The sequence below is a fragment of the Pongo abelii genome, chromosome 6, assembly GCF_028885655.2.
Source record: "Pongo abelii isolate AG06213 chromosome 6, NHGRI_mPonAbe1-v2.0_pri, whole genome shotgun sequence".
In the NCBI taxonomy this organism is placed as follows: Eukaryota; Metazoa; Chordata; class Mammalia; order Primates; family Hominidae; genus Pongo; species Pongo abelii.
The window spans coordinates 9,581,908-9,598,146 of record NC_071991.2 but is presented as its reverse complement, the minus strand read 5'-3'; the positions used below and the strand labels follow the sequence as shown (position 1 = coordinate 9,598,146).

Sequence of the window (16,239 nt, the reverse complement as noted above, 5' to 3'; positions counted from 1 at the left end):
CAAATAACACTTACCCTAAGGTAGAACAAAATAGTTCCCAGAAAAGGCAGAGGGGTTGGCCCAGGAATTCCCAGCTTCTTAAAAAGTTTATGTGAATGGGTCCCATAGCTATAAAATAAAAGAGAAAGCCAGGTTACAGAAATTGTAACTTTATAGATACGGGGTTGGCCAGACATTACCTCAGGAACTGGAATGTTCAAGGGAGGGAGGTAACATGGAGGCGATAAATAACAACAGAAACTCTAACGGCAATAATTACATTTTATAGCAGGATTTTAAGGAATCAGAGAGACTGATGGGGTTCAGGAGGATATTTATTAATTATTTAGGTACACTGGCCCAGTCAGATGAACATCCAAAGGAATGAGCCTCACTTTCTTCCAAGCCTGACTCTCCGGATGCTCCTGACTCTGCCTCCTGCCTTATTCTGGCCAAAGACAGGTATACTGGCACATACGGGGATGGACATTCCCTTTCCTCAGGTGGGGCCTGAATAATTGATTTCAGCTGAGGCTTTGGGGATTCCTGCAAGCTTGGCTCTAGTCACATCTCGGAAGCTGACTAGTCTACGCACAGCTGAAGCTAAGAGTACCATCTCCGGATAAGTAAATGTGGATACAATTTACAAGCCTAGTTATAATTCTGTCAGTACTGATTGTTTTGTTGTTACATTATTACTGCAAATGCTGCAAATGTCTATGCCCAGAGGAAGGTTTGCCACGCCCATGTGTAGTGTAAGCATGTTTCTATTACATACACTAATGTTGTTACCATTTCTGCCTACACTAAAAGGGGAGAAATCTCTAGAAGGATGCCCACACTGTGTACACACTACCTGGGTAAGGAATACCATAACTACTATGAATGTGCAGGAACCAAGTTAGGAACCTGCACATACAACCAGACCACCTATTCAGTCTGTGACCCAGGAAATAATCAGCTATATGTATGTTATGACCCTAAGCTCTTATCCTGTGAATTCTGGCTTGAGGTACATATTAAATCAGAGGGAGAAAAAGAAGGAGAGCTTATAGCTCAAACTGAAGAAGCCCTTCCCTCCTATAAAAGGCCTCTTTCCTTGTATTTTGATACCTACCATGCTGCATATGTTCATAATCCTAAAAAACCAGAAGCAGTCTGCAATGGTTTGACACAAGAGAGGCTTATCAGCAGCAGTCCTAAACATCTGTATGGAGAACGACAAATCGGATGCCCAGACTGTAACATTAAGTGGTCTACACTGACACAGCTCCAACACCTATATTCAGGGAAGACTGTTCTGCCAAGCAGTATGTCAACCAAACCAGATTGCAAGACAAAGACCTGCAATCCTTTAAATTTTACTATCTTAAAGCCAGAGCTACCTTTTTGGTCTACAGGACAGACAGCACTATTAAGAGTTGATAGACAAGAAGCAGGCCTTAGAATTCCACTACTGATTGTCAAAAAGACTAGAAGAACTCAGATGTGTCCAACTCTGCAATTCCGGGTTCATAAGTCATTCTATAAGCATTTTGATCAGCCAGTGCCCGAGCTTCCCCTATCAACCAAAAACTTATTTGCTCAGCTAGCTGAAAACATGGCTGGCAGCTTAGGAATTTCCTCATGCTATATATGTGGGGGAACTAATATGGGGGACCAGTGACCATGGGAGGCAAAGGAATTAATGCCACAAAATAACTTCACTTCGCTTAACTCTACCAGTGAACCAACAGCCTCAGCCAGTGTTTGGTTGTTAAAAACCTCCATAATTGGAAAGTACTGTATTGCCCAATGAGGAAAGGCTTTCACAGAGGCAGTAGGAGAAACAACCTGCCTAGGGCAACAGTATTATGATGAGACTAAAAACAAAACTCTATTGAAGAAACACCCAGAACAACTCCTACTTACCAGATCGAAATCTTTCTCTTGATTCTCTACTCTAAGCCACACTTGGCATCGGCTAGAGGCTGCAAATGCTTAGAAAGCACCCTCTGGCCTATATTGGACCTGTGGAGCATGGGCATATCAGCAACTGCCGGCTAAATGGACAGGGGAATGTGTGTTGGAAACAATCAAGCCATCCTTCTTTCTAATTCCTCTAAAGCAAGGGGAACTCTTAGGATATCCAGTTTATGATGAAAATAAAAGAACTAGAAGAGGCATAATCACAAAAATAAACAAAAATATCAAAAAAGATGTGGACATAGGAGACTGGAAAGATAACAAATGGCCTCCTGAAAGAATCATTAAATACTATAGGCCAGCTATCTAGGTGCAAGAAAGGTCATGGGGGTACTGTACCCCCATCTATATGCTCAACTGCATCATAAGGTTGTGAGCAGTCCTGAAATTATAACCAATGAAACATCAAGGGCACTAAATTTATTGGCAATACAAGCAACACAGATGAGAAATGCTATATATCAAAATAGGCTGGCTTTAGATTACCTCAGCCTCAGAAGGAAGAGTATGTGAAAAATTTAACTTAACCAATTGTTGCTTAGAAATCGATGATAATGGCCAAGCTGTCATGAAAATCACAGCCAGAATGCACAAGTTGGCACATGTTCTAGTTCAGACTTGGTCCAGGTGGTCCCCGGATTCCTTGTTTGGAGGATGGTTCTCAGCCTTTGGAGAATTCAAAACCCTCATTAGTGGGTTCTTGCTTATTTTTGGCATTTGCCTCATCCTCCCTTGCCTTTTACCCCTGTTTATTAGGAGTATTCAGTCAACTATAGAGGCAATAGTAGCCTGACACACTACCACACAGTTGTGGCATTAACCAGATATCAGCTGCTGCCGGTAGAAGAGAAAGCTCAGCTCCATGAGGAGGTGGCAAATAGTGGTGCTTTCTATTAACACCTCTGTTATAAAAAGCACCAAAGGGGTCAATGGAACAGGAATTAAAAGAAATTAAAGAGTGTGTAAGAAGAAACTCAGTTGTATATGAAAAAAATCCAACTTCCCCTGAAAAAGAGAAAGAGCTGGAGTCTTTTAAACACTAACTGCCTGTTTTTCTGAAGCTAGTGAGCCTTATCTCTCCTCCCTTCCCAGGCATTGCGAAGACCCTGTTTCCCTAGCTGTGCAGCTGCAAGGTCACTAGACAGATAAACTCAAGTCGCAAAACATGTTTTTCTTTGAAAAGTAAGAAATGATGTAATGCATGTCTCAATCGAATAACTGTGTTTGTTTCTCACTTCTCTAGTATGCTTCCCTCTGTACAGATCTCCCCCCACCACAAAATGCTTAAAAGGTAGCTTAACTCTTTGTTCAGGGCTCAGTCCTCTGGATGTTAATCCGACTGGGCTGGTGCACCTAAATAATTAATAAATATCCTCCTGAACCCCATCAGTCTCTCTGATTCCTTAAAATCCCACTACATTTCAATCCTCATCTTTTTTGCTGCCTCCTCTGTGAGACCCAAAAAAGTCACAATGATTAACTAAAAGCAGCTGAAGTCAGCATGATCCCAGTGCTAGAGTGAATGCTTAATAAATGTTCCCAAATTTGAGTGCTCTTAAGAGGTTCAGGCTGGAATTCTTCCAGGGCATTTCATTCACGTATGTCTATTTAGTTAATTGATTCTTTCCTGATTTGGAAATTCTCTTTCTAGGTGTATTAGTCCATTTTCACACTGCTATAAAGAACTACCTGATACAGGGTAATTTATAAAGAAAAGAGGCTTAATTGACTCACAGTTCTCCATGGCTGGGGAGGCCTCAGGAAACTTACAATCATGGTGGAAGGTGAAGGGGTAGCAAAGCAAGTATTACATGGAGGTAGGAGAGACAGAAAGACAGACAGACAGAGAGAGAGAGAAGAGGTGCCACACTTTTCTTTTCTTGTTTTGTTTTATTTTTTTCTATTATTATTATTATACTTTAAGTTTTAGGGTACATGTGCACAATGTGCAGGTTTGTTACATATGTATACATGTGCCATGTTGGTGTGCTGCACCCATTAACTCATCATTTAGCATTAGGTATATCTCGTAATGCTATCCCTCCCCCCTCCCCCCACCCCACAACAGTCCCGGTGTGTGATGTTCCCCTTCCTGTGTCCATGTGTTCTCATTGTTCATTTCCCACCTATGAGTGAGAACATGTGGTGTTTGGTCGAGGTGCCACACTTTTAAAACCATCAGATCTTGTGAGAACTCATTCACTATCATGAGAACAGCATGGGTGAAACCACCCCTATGACCCAGTTCCTCCCACCAGGTCCCTTCCTTGACGCATAGGGATAACAATTCAAGATGAGATTTGGCTGGGGACACAGAGTCAAACCATATCACTAGGCAAAAAAGGCGAGGGTTTTTTTTTCATCTTTTGAACTGATAATGAGTTTGTTCATCACTACATCCATTGAATTACAGAGGGTCACTGAGACCCTTTGCTGACACCTTCTTTCCTGTTTTCTCAGAGGTGTTTATGCTTTTCCTTCCCTCTAAACCCTGACCTTGTTTTAGGATCTGGCCATTCTTAAATATTCCTGCACAGAGAAGCTTTGGAAGAATCATAGTGTTCTTATTTCTATGCAATGACAACCATATTCAAGGCTTCCATTGGCTTCATAGAAATGTAAGCACCTTCCAGCTACACCCAAATCTCTGTGGTCAGATGATTTGATTGATATAAATTATAGTAAATGTGATTGACCTATATGTTCTCTGAATGGCACCATACAGAGGAACCAATGACTAAAGAATAAATTTCAAGGCCATTCCTCCTCTTGTGCAATCTGGCCCTCCAACTGGTGATCCTTACTTGATAAGCACAATGCCAGTCATGCTCACTTTTTTTTTTTCTCAAAATGATCAGTCACACAGCAGTCAGTTTACTGCTTCTGTACATCAACTATCTCTGCGGGAAAACCCATTAAGTCTGGTGCTCCTTACGGCAGGCCTGCCTGCAACTCATCTTTGATGGGTTATGTGTGAACTCCATCAATTGCAGGTTCTGGATCCTTGCAGAACTTCCCACTCTGGTGCTACTGAGGGATGGAAGACTGGAGGAAAAAGAGAGGCTGCATCCCACTGATGTAACCATGCAGCTGCTGGTGCCACAAAGTAGGCCTTATAAAGGTAAGTTAGGAAAGTGTGGCTGAAAACTATGGTGTGCATAAATAGTTTTAAATGCCCCATATGTGCTTTCAGCTGAAAGAGAGGTCTTCCAAAATTCAGGAACATTTCTGTTGATAGAAAAGTTTCACTGTGCTACATAGCATAAGTAACCATAAAATATTCCAGACAGTTGAATTAGAAACTTGATTTCTCTTCTTTATAGGTTAGCTTTTCTTAGATCCTAAATATTCGGTACAAATAAATAAATCTTATAAAATGTGATAAAGCTGAAAAATTGCATGAAGAGAATGTGTTTGAAGGACCCCACAGTGGCACCCTGGCCAGGCCCAGCTGTTAACTTGATTCCCTCTGTGGGGATCTTTTCCTACTCACACATCAAAAATAACCTCTCGGGTTTCCAGTTGTTTATAATCCATTATCTGCCCATGCTAAACTCTGGTTGTTAGTCTAGGTAGATCAAAACTCATAGTCAATCAGAAAGCATCCCCAGGATTGAATGATGTCAGTAAACACTCTTAGTAACAGAAATTGGAAGTTGAATGAAGAGGAGGTGGATAATGTTTATTTACTCCTTCAATGGATCTGTGTAACATCTGTAGGGTCAAGAGAACATTCCTCTATGGAGGTTTGATATTTGAGTCTGAGAAATGAACTAACAGTAGATCAATTAATAGGAGATAATCCTTATAAATTCATCCCATGAATATGCATGGGAGCCTTGAAAGATATGATACTCAAAGAATGGCCTGATGATTGAAGCTTAAATAGCATTCTGAGCTACAAAAATGTAGTATCTTCTGATGGGGAGTGGGTGACACAAGATATGAGACAGTGAGGGGAGAAAAAGCATGATAAACAAAAGTCATCTTATTATAATGTCTGTCAGGCATCAGTGCTCCAAAGAACAAGTATTATCAACCTTTAGTCTCCCTTTCTGTGAGCTAATTTTTTTTTTTTTTTTTTTAGACTAAGTTTTGCTCTTGTTGTTCAGGCTAGAGTGCAATGGTGCAATCTTGGCTCACTGCAACCTCTGCCTCCAGAGTTCAGGTGATTCTCCTGCCTCAGCCTCCTGAGTAGCTGGGATTGCAGGCACCTGCCACCACACCCAGCTAATTTTTGTATATTTAGTAGAGAAGGGGTTTCACCATGTTGACCAGGCTGATCTTGAACTGCTGACCTCACGTGATCCACCCACCTTGGCTTCCCAAAGTGCTGGAATTACAGGTGTGAGCCACCACGCCTGGCCCTGCTAAGATTCTTTTTGATGAGATTATAGGGAGGGGGCTCAAGAGCATTGCTTTTTTTTAGGAGGACCTTCCTTTAGGTATGAGAACTTCAGAGAAACCCCCTCCCTATATTTCAGGAGAAATAGCAGGGTTGGGAGACAGGAGAACATAAGAGTTAGCTTGGTTCTGAAGCCTTTCTGAGACCTTTCAATTTCCTCTGGTTCAAAGCCCTCAACATGCCTAAGTTCCATATTTTGGGGTTTCATTTTTGGAGCCCCAACTTTCCCCTGTCATAAACTTCCCTAGAAAATGTACATACTAAAGCTGAGTTGATGCTTGTGGAGAGGACAATTGAATTGGTAGCTGAGTCGCAAGGGATCACATTAAACCGGTATAAATCAGTCTCACACTCCTAGCAATGTCAATCCAGTTAAACAGCTGTGCCTCATTTCAGGAGGTGGTGTTGCAGGTCTGCTGTCATGAAAGATAGGTCTGTATATGGTGCAGTTAAACAGGTACTTAATAAGAGGTCATTGTACCAAAGCAAAAGAAGACCAAAAGTTAATCATTTAGCAGACTAGTTTCTGAGTTCATAGGGCAGCCAGATAAAAAGATTTCTACATGTTGGTTTTGAAACAGCTCCAGTTGGAGTAGAGGTAGGCAATGGTGATCTGACAGACTTTTTTTCTCTCTTATAGCTCCTTAGGGCCAGATCTGAAAGAGTTTAAGTTGTTGCAATTTCTCTGGAGTCTGCTCTATCACAAAGAATTCTGCAAAAATCACAACCCTTCCTGCCTTTGTGGACCAAACCAATGTATTTCTTAAATGTATTTCATATCTCATGCCTCCCTAAAAGAATAAAACCAAGCTGCACCCTGACCACCTTGGGTACCTGTTCTCAAGACGTCCTGAAGGCTGTGTCATGGGCCATGGTCACTCATATTTGGCCCAGAATAAATCTCTTCAAGTATTGTACAGAGTTTGTCTCCTTTTGTTGGCAGCATGTATTACTCTTTCTCTATTACAATTCCCCTGTCTTGATGAATGGGCTCTGTCGAGTCAGGAGGCAAGGTGAATCCCTTGGGTGGTTACAGTTAAAATCCATACAAAATTTTACATGCATATGCACTAGAGGCCCAAAATATATGAGACTAAAATAAGGACTGAATGATTAAAGCTTAAATAGCATTGTGAGCTAAAAAGCGGGGAGAGGCTTCTGATAGGGAGTTTCTGACACAAGTTATGGGAAGGTGAGAGGAGAAAACACATGATGAACAAAGGTTATTTTATTATGCAGATAAAGTCTCTCAGGTAGCAGTGCTCCAAAGAATAAGTATTATTAAACTTTTTCTCTTTTCCTGTGAGTTAGTTTTCTGATTGATGAGATTATTTGGAGAGGCTCAAGACAATTGCATTCTTTTTGGAAGATCTTCCCTTAGTCAGATAAGAGAACTTCAGAGCAACCCTGCACTTCAGGAGGGAAAGAATGGGGAATGGGTAGACAGAAGAGGGTCAGAGGTTCTGAAGGCATTTGTGAAGTCTTTCAGTCTTCTTTAGTTCAAAGTACTCAGTATGACAAAGTTTCATTTTTTTTTTTTTTTGAGATGGACTCTTGCTCTGTCACCCAGGCTGGAGTGCAGTAGTGCAATCTCGGCTCACTGAAACCTCTGCCTCCTGGGTTCAAGAGATTCTCCTGCCTCAGCCTCCTGAGTAGCTGGGATTACAGGTGTGCACCACCATGCCTGGCTAATTTTTGTATTTTTAGTAGAGAAGGGGTTTCACCATGTTGGTCAGGCTGGTCTTGAACTCCTGACCTCGTGATTGGCCTGCCTCCGCCTCCCAAGTGCTGAGATTACAGGCGTGAGCCACCGCGCCCAGACTAAATTTTACATTATCACATGTTGTATTAGGAGTCCTAACAGATTAATAATATTTTATGTGTTCATAGTATTTGGCACTTAGGTAACTTCCCCTCCGTTATCTCTTTTATCTTCAAAACAAATAAGAAAAAGATGGGCCCAATTAGCACTTCAGGTCTTAGAGTTAAGAGCAGACGTGCCTGCATAGTTACTCACATATAGAGGAGTACCAGGCTGGTAGCCACGAGAACCCATGTTTCCATGGCAAAGTTTGGAATGAGATCCATCACCAGTTTTCTTTTTCAGCTCTGTCTTCTGAGTTTTTCTTTCAGCTGTGTGCTGCTCTTTGCTGGGCTGTGCATATATAGGGTTTTGTTTCTCTGCCCAGAGGTGATTTAGTTAATGTTAACAGTGATATTTATGTGCTGGAGAAGGAGGTGGGTCTACAGCGGCAGCCAGTAGAAAAGCCACTTATGCTACTCCTCATATGGAGGGATTTGAGTACCCTTTTCAAATTGACAATTGGCAAATAATTATGGATGTCCTTATTTTGGCCTCCTTTGATATCCTATTCTGTGAACAATCAGTAAACAAATCAGTCACTGCTATTGGTAAGCCCAAAGGTTATAGATTCTCAGAAACCTAAAGAAAAATACTTCTGCAAGAACATCTGCCCAGCAACCGCCTGTCCAACCTCAAACTGATGTCAGCCTTGTTATTGATCTTTATAGCCAAGGATAATCATTCCAAAACAAATATGTAATCCTTCTCATTATTTTTTTAAACTTTGTCTTACTCTACCTACCTGAATAAGCACATAGTTTACCCTGGCACACATATTCCCATTGCAATGCTTTATTCCCAAATAAAAATAATTCTTTTTAGAAAGCCTATCTCTGTTTGTTATCTAGGTTGTCAAATGATGCCTCCAGGTAAACAGACAAGAAGGACTCCCTGCGCCTCAAAAGCAAAAACAAACCCAAGAGGCCATGGCAGGTTTAGGTGATGGTCATGTTCTCTGTGTTCTTAGTAAGTGTTGCAAAACCTATTTTTCTGTAGCCAAGTCAAATAACATTTTCTGAAAAAATCTGTACCTGGGAATTTTCCAACTGCTCACCAACAGATCATGTGGTAAGAAATAACTGACCACCTAGGAACAGCCAATTAAGAGACATGTGACTTGGGGCTTAAAGGCTGTCCAATCAAGATTCTTTTCTTCACTCCTCTGACTCCTCTACCGTGCTCTGTGGTTTTTGACTTTACAGCTCTCCACCTCCAAGGCTGCATCTCCTTAATCTGCAGACTGTGTTTTATAGAAAATGAAGCTCTCCCTCTGTCCTCCAAAGATCCCACAATCTTTGCTAATATTTCTTGGTGATGAGGAAGGGATCAAAATTGGCTCTCAAGATCCTCTCCCTTGTGCCATCTGGACTAATCAATGCATTGGCACCAGCAAGAGTCCTCTAAGCTCAGTTATCTTCCTGGCCTGGCTGTTTTGTGGAAAAATCAGTAAATCCTCTTGCATCCAAGATCTCCCAATTAGGATGACGTCTTGAGATCTTTATTTTTTTCAGGGAGCCTGCCCTTCTGGCTCCATGGCTACCCACTTGTGGGGTATGCTTGCACTTGGAGGGGCATGCCCATGTTTCCTGGGGTGCATTCATGCTGCATCAAGCAAGTTCATGCTTCACAGGATACTCCATGCTTCAGTGTTGCAAGGACTATCACATTTTATTTGCCCTTGAAGGGACCCCTTCCTAAGGTGAGGGCTATGCATAACCTAGGTTCTAAGGCCATGGTCTCTAAGGCCTGCCATCGGGTAATTCAGTGGCTCTGTCTCTGATCAATCACTGTCAGGTACTCCGGCAGTTTTTCAAGTTTAAAATTTAAAGGTAAAGGCTCAATAGAAACGGACGTGAGAGATACATCTAAATTGAACTCTGAAGCATGCAATGAGGACAAGAGGAGTCTGGACATCTCAAAGACAATAAAAGGCTTTCTTTCAATCTGCATTTTTGAAAGTTTCAAACACAATTGGGACTTTGGCTGTGTTTTAATAGGAGACTAACCTGAAGACTTAACCCATGTCTCAGAAAATCTGAAAAACTCGAAGACCCTAAAACGGAGAGTCCCATATCTTTCTGCTGCCCCACTTGCGTTCTACCTCCACTTTTCCCTTTTTACCATCACTGTCTTTGTCTGAAACATTGCAGGGACCTGGCAACTTGGTACCAGCAGGGGCCATTGAGCCCCTGGCTCCTTCATGATGATTGAAAACTGGTGGGTCTTTCATAAGTTTTGGACTTCCCACTTGATTGACAGCTGTCAGTTTTGTTCAGCTAGTTGTTCTCACTCCTGGATAAAAGGGAGTGAAAGGAAGTCTCTTTCTTTGAGACTTACTGTTTCTCAAGAAGGGGGAATCTCTATTTCTCCTCCATGAACATATGAATGAGTATGTATGCTATTTCTCCCGTTAATCTCCTTTGTGGGTGATTTTTTTTTTTAACAAACCTTCAGAGGAGAAAGGACAAACATTTTTCTTGGCCTCTGCAGTTCTGTCCCTGTGAGCAGGATACCAAAGCCACTCTGTTCTTTCAGAAGCCTCAGTGAAGGGAGCCCAAGCATGGTAAGTCAGCGGAAAAGTAAGAATTTCTTTTTTTCTTTTCTTTTCTTTTCTTTTTTCTTTTTCTTTTTTTCTTTTTTTGACAGAGTCTCACTTTATTACCCAGGCTGGAGTGTAGTGGTGTGATCTCGGCTCACAGAAATCTCTGCCTCCTGGGCTCAAGTGATCCTTCTATCTCAGCCTCCCAAGTAGCTGGGACTACAGGCACACGCCACCATGTCTGGCTGCGAAAAGTTAAGAATTTCTTTCCAGACAGGCTCCTGGCCTTTCTTTCTGGGAGATCCACTTGGGCAGATGTTAAGAATTGCTCTTTGTCTCTTCTGAAAAATCTTAATAAATAGGAGAAAATGATTTGTGTTACTAGCGCTGGGTGCAGCAACTCTAGGGTACTCTCTAGTACTTTCTGTTATGAATACTCATATTGTTTGATCTCTTTTTCCTCTAGAAATAGTCTTTTCCTTTGTTCCTGTATTTCTGTGTTGTTCTGTCATAAAGAGGGCTACAGGAGTGTAGAACATGGGCCTGAAACCCCTGTAAGCCCACTTGTTGGAGCTGGCTCTGCAGACTGAGCAGCTGGTGCTTCTGAAGAACACGCCTGTTGTTCTACACATGTCCAGCACTTGGGGGAGTTTCTCTTAAGAAGCCCCATCCCTATGGGTCTTTTGCTTTCCTAACCCTTGTGGCTTGGTTAGTCCCGGGAAAGTCCAATCCCTGGAGAATGTACCCAGTGTCACATATCGACAGGCCTGAACTTACTGGTTTTGGTGTCACTCAAAAGGGTACCTTCAGTTTTAAAAAATCAAAGCCTAGATAAAGTGTTTATAAAGGATAGATCCTCAGGTGAAATGGACTGACTTCTTTTTCAGAACTATTTATAGTATAGCCAAACATTAAAATGCTTTCTTTGGCTAGGTGAGGAGGCTCACGCCTGTAATCCCAGCACTTTGGGAGGCTGAGACAGGTGAATCACTTGAGGCCAGGAGTTCAATATCAGCCTGGCCAACATGATGAAACCCCATGTCTATTAAAAATATAAACATCAGCTGGGCATGGTAGTGCATGCCTGTAATACCAGCTACTGGGGTGGCTGAGGGGATCCAGAGGATCACTTGAGCCCAAGAGGCAGAGGTTGCAGTGAGCTGACATCACACCACTGCACTCCAGCCTGGGAGACAGAGATAGACTGTTTCAAAAAAGAGAAAAAAAAAAGGTTTCATCACTCTATTTAAGAGCTCCATCCTGAATTCAGTAATCTAATTAAGAAATTTCCATAAAAAGATTAGAAAATTATGGAGAAGACATCACAATAATGTTATGGGATCCTTGAGGCGTTGCTTTTATGGCCTAAAACCTCTGGCCAGTGGCACCTTTGCCCAAGTTTTGCTCGGACTTGCTGGGCTTCTTCCACCAACTTAGGTTGGCAAGCTGCACTCAGCCCACACTACCAGCCTGGATCCCATGCCTGCCAAGGGTGAGTTAGGAATGGAGCCGTGAGGGGTGTGTGAATGAATGTGGGGTCAGGCCACTGCACAGTCAGACACTACAGCCGCTGCAGTGGCAGGCAGCTCCAGGTGCTGGCACAGGCACTGGCTCTCTGTGAGGCTGTGGCTGGACCAGGTGCACTGCAAGCAGTTTCCCCAGCTGGCACTGGGGAATGCAGTGGTGCCTGCAAACTTGGAGACACCAGGCACTGCAGGATACCAAAGAGTCACAACCCTGTTTTGGGGAGCTCCCAGGTCTGGGCTCCCTGAGGGACTGTGGCTCTTCTCTCCTTCTCTTTGCCTGCAACATGGTGAGCAAGGGGCATGTTTCAGCCCTGTTTGTGTTATAGCTCTTTTACCTCTGCCATTCAGTGGGTCCTGAGTTCTTGTCCTTCGACCAGGAAGAATGAGGTATGCAGACAGGTGGAGGGAAAGCAAGATGAAGAGGAGCATTATTGAGCAATAGAACAGCTCACAAGAGACGCACAAAGGGTAGCTACTTTCCACAGTCAGGGTGTCCCGATGAGTGTTCAGCTCCTGGCAGAGAAGAGACCCTGGATTGGGAGGCTCCTCTCTTCAGGTAGGTCATCCTGTCATCTATGCAGCTCTCAGCAGAGAGGAGGTTTTGGAGTGGGTTGTTCCTCTCTGCAGCTGGTAGTCTGCATGTCTCTGCAAGTCTCTGAGGCTCTCAGCAGAGAGGAGGCCCTAGAGTGGATAGCCCCTCTCTGCTGCTGGTTGTCTAAATGTCTCTTGCTATCAGCAGAAAGGGTAGCTCATTTCTGCAGCTGGTCCACCTGATGTCTGCTCAGCTCCAGCAGAGCCTGGGGCTTTTATGGGCCCTAGAGGGGAGGAAGTGTGCACTGATTGGTCCTTGGGCAGCCATGGGAGGGCTGGAAAAAGAATCACAAGTTCCCACTCTGGTCAATGGGACTGGCGGCCCAGCCACCAGCCTTTAGGCCCTCCCTGACCTGAAGGTGGGGCCTTACTGGGGACCAAATTTGACAATTAATTTGTCAATTTTGGCTTTTGTTGCCATTGCTTTTGGTGTTTTAGTCATGAAGTCCATGCCAATGCCTATGTCTTGAATGGTATTACCTAGGTTTTCTTCTAGGGTTTTTATGGTTTTAGGTCTTACATTTAAGTCTTTAATCCATCTTGAATTAATTTTTGTATAAGGCATAAGGAAGGGATGCAGTTTCAGCTTTCTACATATAGCTAGCCAGTTTTCCCAGCACCATTTATTAAATAGGGAATCCTTTCCCCATTTCTTTTTTTTGTCAAGTTTGTCAAAGATCAGATGGTGGTAGATATGTGGTGTTATTTCTGAGGGCTCTGTTCTGTTCCATTGGTCTATATCTCTGTTTTGGTACCAGTGCCATGCTGTTTTGGTTACTGTAGCCTTGTAGAATAGTTTGAAGTCAGGTAGCATGATGCCTCCAGCTTTGTTCTTTTTGCTTAGGATTATCTTGGCAATGTGGACTTTTTCTTGGTTTCATATGAACTTTAAAGTATTTTTTTTTCCAATTCTGCAACACAGACTTTTATAAGCAGTTTTTAATCCATAAATACAATAGGCATTTTCATACTGAGATGTCTCACTTCTGTAGATTCAATTCAGTGTATTTAGGGTTAACTAAAGTTGACATTGAAATTTTAAAAATAGGCCAAAAAATCACATTAAAAACCTATATATTTTTATTTGGAGTAACAGTAGACAACGTGACTCCAGAAGTTAAAAATTATTTCACAGCCTGTGGCTTCAGCTTGGCAAATGGCCTAGGTTCCAAGACTGTTTGATTCTATTAAAATGTAAGCACTTATAAAAAGAATGGGTCTGTGTATGCATAGACATATCTTTTAAAGGAATCGTATAATCTATGAAGCCGCCTTAGTGTTTCCTTTAAATTTGCCTGAAAATGACCATTAGCATTAGCTTCATGGAAAGAAGTAGCCAGCTTCTTGTTGCAAAGCTAACAGTGTCATCATTTGTCTAAGGCTAGAAAGGTACCCACAAAATGTAAACTGTAAGGAGAGAAGGAGGAGATAAGCCTTTCCCTAGCATTTGATAGATAAAACTCAAGGGATTCTAGAAAAATGATACAATGTCAGCCCTTCTTGTCTTTTTCTTCCCATGTTGGTTCTGGTGAAAGAAGACATTTCTGCTCTTGAAATTTCCTTATAACCCAGACATGTTCATAGAAAGCTTGAGACCAGTCGTGGTGGCTCATGCCTGTAATCTCAGTACCTTGGGAGACCAAGACAGGAGGATCACTTGTGTCCAAGGGTTCAAGACCAGCCAGGACAACATAGTAAAATCCCATCCCTTAGAAAGAAAAATTAGCTTGGCCTGGTGGGGCAAGCCTGTGGTTCCAGCTACACCAGAAGCTGAGGCAAGAGGATCACTTAAGCCCAGCAGTTCAAAGCTGCAGTGAGCTATGATCATACCACTGCACTCCAGCCTGGGTGTCACAGCAAGATCTTGTCTCAAAAAAAAAAAAATAAAATAAAAAAGGCACCCTCTGCATTCATCCTAATCTTTGCTGATACCTCCATGTATATTACCTTACATTGCTGTGCTAAATGCTGTTTTTCCTGTGTTTCCTGTCTTTGATTATCCAGAGCTGCTTTATTACCCATAAAAATCATTGGAAACTCACCATGGTCCTTTACTCTGAGGAGAATCTGTCTTTGGAATTTATAGGTTTCTTCGAAACTGCCTCTATTGGTGCCTGAAAAGACCGATAGGAAACTCTCACCAGTCCTCATACACTGTTCCTTCATGACTCCAAACTCTTCTTGTCCTGTTGTCTACAAAACACATAGCTGGGCTGCTCTTCCATCTAGCACACACTGCTTTGTGTTGGAATCTGCAACGGTTGGAACAGAATCCATTAAAAAATAGGACTGGAGGAACTGTGTGCATCAACTTACAGCGCGGCCGGTGGTCTTGGGTGCCAGGAGTTGTCAGAACAGCTGGTCCTAGGGCAGCATGGTGCCTGGGGCTGGCTGGGTCTTGCCCCAGGCACAGAGAAGTGGGGCGATTACAAGGGTCCGGGGCAGTGGGTGAGGGTGGGGGTGCTCCTCTATGTCTCTCTGCAGCACAGCTATACATATGGCCATCTGGGAGCACTGTTTTCTTAAGTTTTAGCTTAGGTTCAGGGGTACATGAACCTAAGGTTTGTTACATAGGTAAATTATATAACAGGTTTGTTATATAGGTAAATTACATGTCCCAGGGGTTTGTTGTGCAGATAATTTTGTCACCAGGACAGCAACCATAGCACAGGATAGGTAGTTTTTTTTTACCCTTACCCTCCTCCTACCCTCTGCCCCCAAATAGGCCCCAGTGTCTGTTGTTTTCTTCTTTGTGTCCGTGTGTACTTGATGTTTGGCTATCACTCGTAAGTGAGAACATGCCGTATTTGGTTTTGTGTTCCTGTATTAATTAACTTAGAATAATGGCCTCCAGCTCCACTCTTGTTCCTGCAAAAGACTTGATCACATTATTTTTTAATGGCTGCATAGTATTCCATGGTGTATGTGTGCCACATTTTTTTTTTTTTTAACCCAGTCTGTCATTGATGGGCATTTAGGTTGATTCCATGTCTTTGTTATTGTAAGTAAAGCCACTGTGGAAAGCAGTTTGGCAATTTCTGAAATAACTTAAAACAGAATTGCTATTTGACTCAGCAATCCCATTATTGAGTATTTACCCAAAGGAATGTAAATATTCTACCATAAAGACACATGCACACATATGTTCATTGGGGCACTTCTTTTTTTAATGGAAATGTTTATAACTACAAGTTTCCCGTTTAGCATTGTTTTGCTGCATCTCATCAGCTGGTATTTTTTTGTTTTCATAATAATTTGTCTCGAGATATTTTCTAATTTCTCTTGTGATTTATTCTTTGACCCATTGGTTGTTTAAGAGTATGTTTTTTAATTTTCATGTATTTGTGAATTTTCCAGTTTTCCTCTTGCT

General features: G+C 42.3%; 2 protein-coding genes and 1 long non-coding RNA gene across 4 annotated transcripts in view; 1 reads left to right on the top strand and 2 right to left on the bottom strand.

Annotated features, from left to right (window-relative positions):
* Positions 1-8,437, bottom strand: part of LOC100437391 (cytochrome P450 3A43) — a 38,410-nt gene extending 29,973 nt beyond the window's left edge. For both annotated transcript variants that reach the window (XM_009242597.2, XM_054560227.1), the window contains exons 1-2: positions 8,367-8,437; positions 15-108 (exon numbers count right to left, since the gene is read on the bottom strand). In XM_009242597.2, the coding sequence (XP_009240872.1) occupies positions 15-108; positions 8,367-8,437 (165 nt within the window). The remainder of the gene's footprint in view (positions 1-14; positions 109-8,366) is intronic.
* Positions 4,670-7,266, top strand: LOC129060584 (uncharacterized). Its single transcript, XR_008527386.1, has 2 exons — positions 4,670-5,065; positions 6,990-7,266. It is a non-coding gene; the product is annotated as an uncharacterized LOC129060584 (long non-coding RNA).
* A 5,846-nt stretch (positions 8,438-14,283) lies between the features above and the next one.
* On the bottom strand, positions 14,284-15,095 carry LOC100439470 (ras-related protein R-Ras2-like). The gene is made up of 2 exons (XM_024250367.2): positions 14,773-15,095; positions 14,284-14,462 (listed from the first exon to the last, which is right to left on the bottom strand). Exons 1-2 carry the CDS (start codon positions 15,033-15,035, stop codon positions 14,360-14,362), a joined length of 366 nt encoding a protein of 121 aa, XP_024106135.1. The 5' UTR covers positions 15,036-15,095; the 3' UTR covers positions 14,284-14,359.
* Between the last annotated feature and the right edge of the window lie 1,144 nt (positions 15,096-16,239).